General features: G+C 39.6%; 2 protein-coding genes across 2 annotated transcripts; both read right to left on the bottom strand.

The window, feature by feature from the left end:
• Positions 1 to 269: 269 nt before the first annotated feature.
• LOC141109811 (free fatty acid receptor 2-like) lies at positions 270 to 1229 on the bottom strand. The gene has a single exon (XM_073601078.1). It carries the CDS (start codon positions 1227 to 1229, stop codon positions 270 to 272), a length of 960 nt encoding a protein of 319 aa, XP_073457179.1.
• A 5856-nt stretch (positions 1230 to 7085) lies between these two features.
• Positions 7086 to 8882, bottom strand: LOC141109953 (free fatty acid receptor 3-like). Its single transcript, XM_073601207.1, has one exon. The coding sequence runs from the start codon at positions 8706 to 8708 to the stop codon at positions 7728 to 7730; it is 981 nt and encodes a 326-aa protein (XP_073457308.1). The 5' UTR covers positions 8709 to 8882; the 3' UTR covers positions 7086 to 7727.
• Positions 8883 to 9568: the final 686 nt, after the last annotated feature.

The following is a 9568-nucleotide window of genomic DNA, read 5'->3' as shown; positions in this document are numbered from 1 at the left end:
AATACAGCCATATCAATATTTGCAGTGAGAGGTAGGAAGAATATGTCAACTAGAAGACCCATTTTTTCAGTAAAGAAAATCCAACCATTATCATTGGAGTAAAAAAAACAAACATTTAATGACAGACCAAAATTTAAACAAAATTAACAAAACAAAGTAGTTGATCACCACTCAAAGCCAAGGACCAACATTTTTAGGCACATATTAGGACTGCTCCTTGACATCAAAGACATCCACTAACTCTACATATTATGTGGCTCTGCATGGTCCTAACATGAAACGCTGATCGCTTTAGTCTCTCTCTCGCAAGGAGCAATGCAAATTTTATAGCAACACTTTCCAAAATGCAACTTTTTCAAAACATCCACCAGCCCCTGCAAAAAGACTTTCTTAAAGGACCCAGATGAGAAGTAGAATATGATGGGATCCAACGATGCGTTGAAGGTGCTTAAGAGTAAAGAGTAGACTCTCCATTCTGGACTATAACCCTGGAAAAAGCCCACAACATGCGATAAATTATAGGGCATGAAACAAAGAATGAAATTAATGAGGGTGATCACCACTAGGCAGATGGCTCTTATTCTTCTCTTTTTCTCCAGGCGCGGCTGAGACAGGAGGATCTTGATGAAGTTGAAGTAACAGAAGATGGTGATCACAAATGGGATTAAGAAGAGAAACAAGCTAATTTCTAGCCTCACCGGGAGTAGAATTTTGAGCTGTGCTGGTGAAAACGTACTGTAACACATCGTATTGTTTTGTTCCGTCACATTATTGGGAATAGCGTGCTCCACGATGTACACAACACTGCAGTGAACAGATCCAATGATCCAGATGAAGAGGCTAACCAGCACAGAGTAGATTGGTTTACGGAGAAGCGCGTATTTGAATGGAAAGGCAACAGCAAGATACCTCTCCACGCTGATGGCCATGAGGAAGAGAGAAGTAATGTAAATGCTGCTGAAGTACATAAACGATGACAAAGAACATAAAACATATGGCATATTCCACTGCATGTCAGACGCTGCTTCCAACATGCGGAAGGGAAGAAACATCAAAAGTAACAAATCGGAAATGGTCAGGTTGACCAGCAGGATGTCCACTGGTACGACACCTTGCCTAAATTTTTTAATGAGCGTACACAGGGCCGCTATGTTCAGGGGAAGTCCCGTTACAAATGTGGAGATGTAGACGAACAAAAAGAGGGCATCCGATCCCGGAAAAAGGGACATGATGGTGGAACTTAATATTGGTGATGTTGAATTTTGCCAACTCCCTTGTTGATTTGTTTTTGAGCTGGAGGCTTCTTCAGTATACTAAAAAATAATTTAAAATAATCAGGTCACTGATAAGGGCTACAAGTAGTTTGGGAATTTTTTGTGCTGCAACCTTTGTTATTAAAACCAGTAGCTAAAATCAAGCTGCCACTGCAAAGTAGACCTAAGATACTCACCTCTCCTGCTGCCTTCTCCACTAGTCTCTGCAGTTGTGAAAAGAAAACACCCGGTGAAGAATCTTGGGAACTAATGCTTGTTGATACATATTGGAAATAGCGCAAGCTTGATAAACTCGGTCTTTATTATCATTACTGTGTAACCAAGTGTCTGGCTTATCAAGCTTTTGCTATACTGCTATAATATTAGACTTATCAAACTAATACTGTGCTCAGTGTACACTAAATGTGGATGTTACAGTGATAAGACAATATTGAGGTCACAGGACCTCGCTGTTGGTCATAAATAATCTGTATAAGGTGATTAATTTTAATCAATATTAATAAGTAAATTGAGATACCAAGCACATTAGTAATATGTAAATTGAGACAGCAGCCTGCCGGGCTTCCTACTGCCAGGCCTTCTTTTTCCTCCTACTCATGAATTGCCTACCGGGGAATCCCAGTCCTGATCCATACTTTTTACCCGGGACATACTGTATTAAAGCCCTGGGCTGTCCTGGCAAAGGTCCACTAACTTGTCTTATAGAAGCGAATAGCCATAGTTGGAGGATCCAGCCATTCCTGAGGAACATGTCTTATGTGGCATCCTTAATCTACATGCTTCCTCCCTACAATCTCTTGCTGCCCTTCCTTCCACATTCAAGGGGCTCTTTTTTTCCCTTTGCCCCCCAGAAACTTTCAGTGAAGTGACCAATTCTTGTAGTTTTCCATTTTTAATGCTTATTGTTTTTTTTTAATGACTGATGTTCCTTTTTCCATCTTTTTTTCTGTGTGCTCTTGTTCAGTAGAGCAGTCATGGTGATAGAATATTATGACCTAGGCTTGCAATAGTGCTCCATTGCATTGCACCAGTAAATGGAAGACTGATTAGTGGGGAACAGACATGTTCGGAGTTGGGGAGCCTAGCAGTTTGTGCTCTAATTTTTCCCATTGGTAAGTAACAAAAACAAACCACAGGCATGGAATCTAGATTACACCAACTGTTTCCTTAGAGGTAACATCCACAATTATTATTACATCAAGAGAGCCCACCAAAAGAATTAATCCAACAAACTGCACAGAGCTCCATCAAAGCAAAGGAAAAAGTCATTAAAACAAATTGTATTTATGTTGTAAAGAAATGTTTTAATTCATGTTTCATTTTCTTTTTGCAGTACATGAATGAGCAGACAGCAGAGGTCGACATTGTAGGACTGTTGTGTTTGAAAACCTGTTGATCCCCATTTATGTGTGTACATGTACAGTATACTCCAAATCAGTATACTCCAAATCTAGAAAATCACGGTCACTCAATGCCATAATTTACATATCCATGTATGGTCAATAATGTCATAAGGGGGTGGATTCTCAAGGGGACATCACCGGGTGACCCCACCCCATATTACATCATTGACCATACGTGAACATGTCCATGCATCGTCAATGGCATCACCGGCTGATTTCATCAGCGAGGGAGGGAGCAGCGTGTCAGTCAGCGGGAGCCAAGCAATGGAGCAGTCATGTCGGCGGGCAATGTTTTTATTTTTTCTCATGTGGGTCAGCTGTCAGCATTCATCGTATTTAACATTGAATGTACATCAGGGAAAATGTTTTTTTTTTCTAATAAAGAATTTGCCAAAAACGTTATACTTTATGGTGTTGTATTATGGGAGTATGTGCCCAATACTCATTCACATATGGGAAGGCCAGGATCTGGGGGCTCCCTTGTTAAAGGGGTCTTCCAGATGCCGAAAAGTTACTCTCCGCACCCCCATAACCACTGGTCCAGGTTTGTCGGGGCCCTTCTCTTTGTCTACATGGGGACAAGGTGCTTTACCAGGGGTTCCTCCCTGGCAAAGCAGCCCCTCCATATTGAGGGCAGATGGCCTGGTATGGTTCGGGGGGGGGAAGCAAGCATGCATTTTTGGGGGCTCAAGCCAAAAAAAAATGGCGTGAGCCCCCCAAAATCCATACCAGACTCTTGTTCGAGCATGCAGCCTAGCAGACCAGGAAAGGGCTTAGGACTTAAAAAAACATCCCAAGCTTTGAACTTCTCACGGAGCACTGTTCAATCCATCATCCGAACATGGAAAGAGTATGGCACAACTGCAAATCTACCAAGACATGGCCGTCCACCTAAACTGACAGGCTGGGCAAGGAGAACATTCATCAGAGGAGCAGCCAAGAGGCCCATGGTAACTCTGGAGGAGCTGCAGAGATCCACAGCTCAGGTGGGGAATCTGTCCACAGGACAACTATTAGTCGTGCTCTCCACAAATCTGACCTTTATGGAAGAGTGGCAAGAAGAAAGTCATTGTTGAAAGAAAGCCATAAGAAGTCCTGTTTGCAGTTTGTGAGAAGCCATGTGGGGGACACAGCAAACATGTGGAAGATGGTGCTTTTTAGCCTAAAATGAAATTGCTATGTGTGGACCATAAACTAACACTGCACATTACCCTGAACACACCATCCCCACCGTGAAACATGGTGGTGGCAGCATCATGTTGTGTGGATGCTTTTCTTTAGCAGGGACAGGGAAGCTGGTCAGAATTGATGGGAAGATGGATGAAGCCAAATACAGGGCAATCTTAGAAGAAAACCTGTTAGAGTCTGCAAAAGACTTGAGACTGGGGCGGAGGTTCACCTTCCAGCAGGACAACAACCCTAAACATACAGCCAGAGCTAGAATGGAATGGTTTAGGTCAAAGCATATTCATGTGTTAGAATGGCCCAGTCAAAGTGCAGACCTAAATCTAATTGAGAATCTGTGACAAGACTTGAAAATTGCTGATCACAGACGCTCTCCATCCAATCTGACGGAGCTTGAGATATTCTGCAAAGAAGAATGGGCAAAAATGTCACTCTCTAGATGTGCAAAGCTGGTAGAGACATCCCCAAAAAGACTTGCAGCTGTAATTGCAGTGAAAGGTGGTTCTACAAAGTTTTGACTCAGGGGGGCGCCATACAAATGTACACCACACTTTTCACATATTTATTTGTAAAAAAAAATTGAAAAACATTTATAATTTTCCTTCCACTTCATACTTGAGGTGATTGTAGCCGTATTAGTGCAATTGTGAAAGAGAAAATTTAGTACTGTCCGTGATACTTTTTTTATTTGCACTAACATATGAAAATGAAAAATGATATGTTAGTGCAAACAAAAAAAGTATCACAGACAGTACTCAGTTTTCCCATCCACTTCACAATTATGTGCCACTTTGTGTTGGTCTGTCACATAAAATCCCAATAAAATACATTTATGTTTTTGGCTGTAATATGACAAAATGTGAAAAATGTCAAGGGGTATGAATAGCCTATGCCAGTGATGGCGAACTTTGGCACTCCAGATGTTTTGGAACTACATTTCCCATGATGCTCAACTACACTGCAGAGTGCATGAGCATCATGGGAAATGTAGTTCCAAAACATCTGGGGGTGCCAAGGTTCGCCATCACTGGCCTATACCTTCATAATTATTCAAAATCTCTTTGTAACCTAACCAGCTCATAACTATGATATTTCCTCCTATATCTGAAGGCTTAATTATGAGATTTTGATTTGTTTGTAGAGAGGTCACTGCCTGTCTCTGAGATCTGGTTAAATAATTTGACACGGATCTACTCCAGGAAATCAATTTAAATTTCTTTGGACACTTGTTTCACAAAGTCCTGAATGTTGGGATTGCTCTGCAGGACTGGAAAAGATTAAGGCTGGGTTCACACTGATGCGGCCACGGGTCCAAGCATTCCTGTACACCGGTGTGTCCCCATTCACCGATTCAAGTGCGAATCGGGTCCAAATTTTTGCCGGAATTCGCACCTGAAACTGAGCCAAAGGCACACAGGTCACAGTCTCCTGTCATGCGAATTGGATGCGGGAAAAACCCACATCCAATTTGCATAAGTGTGAAACCCAGCCGGAGACCTCTTAGTGAATTAAACCCTGTGTGCCAGACGGTGACTCACATGCAGTATCATCTAGTGCCAGTGGGGGGAGCTGGAGAGGCAGAAATATAGACAGAGCTAGTTGGAGAGGATAAAATGAAGTTGCGTTGACAGTATCCCCCCTGATTTTCTTTCCTGCACCCCCGGATCAGACAGGCTAGACTAGGCTAGATGCGACTCTTCTGTTTATTCAGCAAAAACATTGTCATTACTTAAGATAACAAAGTAACACTTCTATCATTTAAATAAAAAAATACAAAAACTAGGCTTTCATTTGTTGATATTATCTTGCAAAAAAAACCTTTTTTTTTTTTTTTTTTGCCATCCATAGACAAAAAACATAACAAAACAAGGTGTCAGTTTATATTTATTATAATCAGAAAGTAAAAATTATATTCTATTATTTGTCCTGTTTAAAATGACACTAAAATTATGATTCTGGTACAAGTCATTGCAAAGTTATTTACAGATAAAATAAAGACTAATTTTCCAATTTTGCACTTGTTTAATTTTCTGTTTAACCTTTTAAATGTTTTTAACTAATAAGCACAATGAATAAAAATGAAATTATAATAATTAAGTGGGAAATTTAAAAAAAAAAAATTAATTGTTCGAAAAAATATTGGTGCACTGAGAGATATTAGGAACATGAATAGCTAGGGAGGCTGGGGCCCTCAACTGGGGGGGTGTCGGAGCAAATTCAACTTTTATAATATATTGTATGTTAAGAGGGGAAGTGATTTTTACCTTTTTTTTTCTCTTCTTTTTTCTCTTTTCTCTTTTTTCTTTTTGAATAGAATATTTTGATATGTGTATATAGAGTTTTGGATATTATGTAAATATTATATATGGACATATGTCTTTGTCCTTAGTTGACTGTTAAGCTACATTCTAATAAAATAAAAAATTTAATAAAAAAAAAAAAAATTGTTCGAAAAATAGAGATAAACAAAAAAAAAAATCTTCAGGATAATAATAGTTTGGGGAAAAGAGGAAAAAAAACACTCAATTAAGGCTCGTTGGTGTAAACTACACATTGAAAAAAGGGGTTAAATAGGAATATATAACTTTGTTTTACTTTTTAGGTTTCTTTTACTGACATCATAAACAGATTGAAGCCCATCAGATTAACAAAATTAAATAGATACAAAAGTAACAATGATACTTTGTATGTCCCTATCCTGGCTTTGAACATTGCTTAAAAACACTGTTATATGGTTTAATTTTTTTGACAACAGCAGCTTCTACAGCAGTTGTGTTTAAACAACAACAGCTGGTTGTCATTTTGACAGCCAGGCATTAACAGAAAGTGCGGGAAGCATTAGAGTGGCTGTCGGGATTTCTACTGCGATCTGGGGGGATATCCTCTCACCAAGGCCCCTTTTACATGGGCCAGATCCAGGTTTTCTCAACAGGGGATCTGTCCGTTGATCCCCTACTGAGCTGAGCGTAGCGGCCGGATGACAGGACTGTGTCTGCTCCACTTATGTAGAGCAAACATGGACAACTGCTCGCTCTGCTCTATGGGTAGTTGGATGTAAATGGACCAGCTGTCCGTTTACACCAGACAATCAGTCCTGGGTAGCATGGAAAACCATCAAGAGTCCCCAAACTTCCTTACTCTTTCCAAATGTAAAAATATATATATATATATATATATATATATATATATATATATTGACAGGACATACCTTTCTTTGTAGTACTGTGTGCCCATTTACCCATACAGTTGAAGATATAGTTATTATGCTCAACGTCTTTGCCTGGTTTGGGCGTTCTTTTGCAAAAAAACAGATGAAAATGTCCTCTTTGAAATGCTGTAGTTTGCTGTAAAGACTTCCAGGCTTGATAAAATCTCTTAACAACTCTCTGGGTCAAGCAAAGGAAAATGAGAGAATGCAGAAAATGGGTGGAAGTGTGGGGTAGAGAAGTGTCTTTGTGGAATGACACCCCTCATGCTTGATGGAACCCGTTTTTTTGTCCAATTTTTCTAAATGGACTCTGAAGATGTGATATAAAATTGAAAGGCATTCTTGTTTTTGGTATGCATAAAAAAAACAATCTCAGAAATATTAAAATACTGGCAATATTTGTGACTAGAGGTAGGAATAATATGCCAACTAAAAGCCCTAATCTTTTGTATAAAAACAAATCTAACCATTACTATTAGGATTTAAAAAAAAACATAAGGAAAGACCAAATTAAATACAATATTTAGAAAAAAATTTTTTACATTTTGCTGTGTAGTTGATCACATTTAAAGCCAAGGACAAACTTTTTTGGGGGCTGCTCCTTGACATCAAAGACATCCAATGACTACACATATTTTTTTGTGGCTCTGTATAATCCTAAGCTGAAACTATGATCCCTTTAGTCTCTCTCTCGCAAGGAGCAATGCAAATTTTATCACAACATTTTCCACAACTGCAACTGCATTTTGAAAATGCAACTTTTTCAAAAACGTGCACCAGCCCCTCCAAAAAGACTTTCTGAAAGGAAGCAGATGAGAAGTAGAATATGAGGGGATCCAACGATGCATTGAAGGTACTCAAGAGCAGAGCATAGACTCTCCATTGTGGACTATTGCCTTGGAAAAACCCCACAACATGCGATAAATTATAGGGCATAAAACAAAGAATGAAATTAATGAGGGTGATCACCACTAAACAAATGGCTCTTATTCTTCTCTTTTTCTCCAGACGAGTCTGGGAGAGAACAATCTTGATGAAGTTGGAATAGCAGAAGACAGTGATCAGAAATGGGATGAAATAGAGAACAATACTAACTTCAAGTCTCACTGGGAGTAGAACTTCGAGCTGGGCTGGTGAAAATGTAGAGTAGCACATCGTATTGTTTTTTTCCGTCATATTGCTGGGAATAGTGTGCTCCACAATGTACACAATACTGCAGTGAACAGATCCAATGATCCAGATGAAGAGACTAGCCAGCACAGGGTAGATTGGTTTCTGGACAAGCTTGTATTTGATAGGAAAGGCAACAGCAAGATATCTCTCCACGCTGATGACCATGAGGAAGAGAGAGGTGATGTAAATACTGCTGAAGTACATATACGCCGACAAAGGACATAAAACATATGGCATATTCCACTGCATGTCAGATGCTGCTTCCAACATGCGGAAGGGAAGAAATGTCAAAAGAAGCAAATCGGAAATGGTCAGGTTGACCAGCAGGACGTCCACTGTTACGACACCTTGCCTAAATTTTTTAATGAGTGTACACAGGGCCATTATGTTCATGGGAAGACCTGTTACAAATGTGGAGATGTAGACAAACAAAAAGAGGGCATCTGATCCCGGAAAATAGGACATGATGGTTCACTCCGAACTTGATACCGATGGATGGTGCTGAATTTTGCCAAGTCCCTTGCTGATTTGGTTTTGAGCTTGAGGCTTCTTAAGTATGCTGATAAACACATTAAAAACAATCAGGTCACTGATAAGATCTACAGTTGAATTTTTTTTTTGTTTCACACCTTTCTGCTTTTAAAACTATTACCTAAAATAAAGCTTCCACTGCAAAGTAGACCCTAGGGTTTCTCAACCAGAAACTAGACTGAGCTCACCTGGCCTGTGGAAGAAGCCCTTAAGTAGTTTTTAACTGACTATATGTTGCTGGACTATGCCCTGAATCAAAAAAAAAATCCCCACAATGTAATTGAATCAGATAAGTGAGTAGACCAGGGTTTCTCAACAAGGAATCCATGGAACCCTAGGGTTCATCTAGAGGTTGCTAGGGGCTCCTTGTGCAATGAGCAATTTCTGCCTCTCAGATAAGTTCCCACTGACACCTTTAAACTTATTAGGAATCCATAAGAGGGTAATTCTTCCCAATTCCCACAAGTTTAAGGAACATTCTTCCCACTGACCATCACACTAATGTATTATGAACTGTAGATATAGTAATTTTCAAGCGTTCCTCTGTGTTAAAAGGTTGAGAAAGCGTGCCTTAGACACTCACCTCTCCTTGCTCCACCGATCTCTGCACTGCAGTAATGAAAAGAAATTCACCTGAAGAAGTTTCTGCGGAAACCACCACTTGTTGATAGTAATATTTATTCTTGTTGATAGGTATTGGAATAGCAAAAGCCTGATAAAGTTATCTTTATTATCATTACTATACCTATGTAACCATGTATCTGGGTATTAAGGCTATTGCTATACTGCCTTAA

Source organism: Aquarana catesbeiana, linkage group LG10 (genome assembly GCF_042186555.1).
Source record: "Aquarana catesbeiana isolate 2022-GZ linkage group LG10, ASM4218655v1, whole genome shotgun sequence".
Classification (NCBI taxonomy): domain Eukaryota; kingdom Metazoa; phylum Chordata; class Amphibia; order Anura; family Ranidae; genus Aquarana; species Aquarana catesbeiana.
This window is presented reverse-complemented; position numbering and strand designations above follow the sequence as displayed.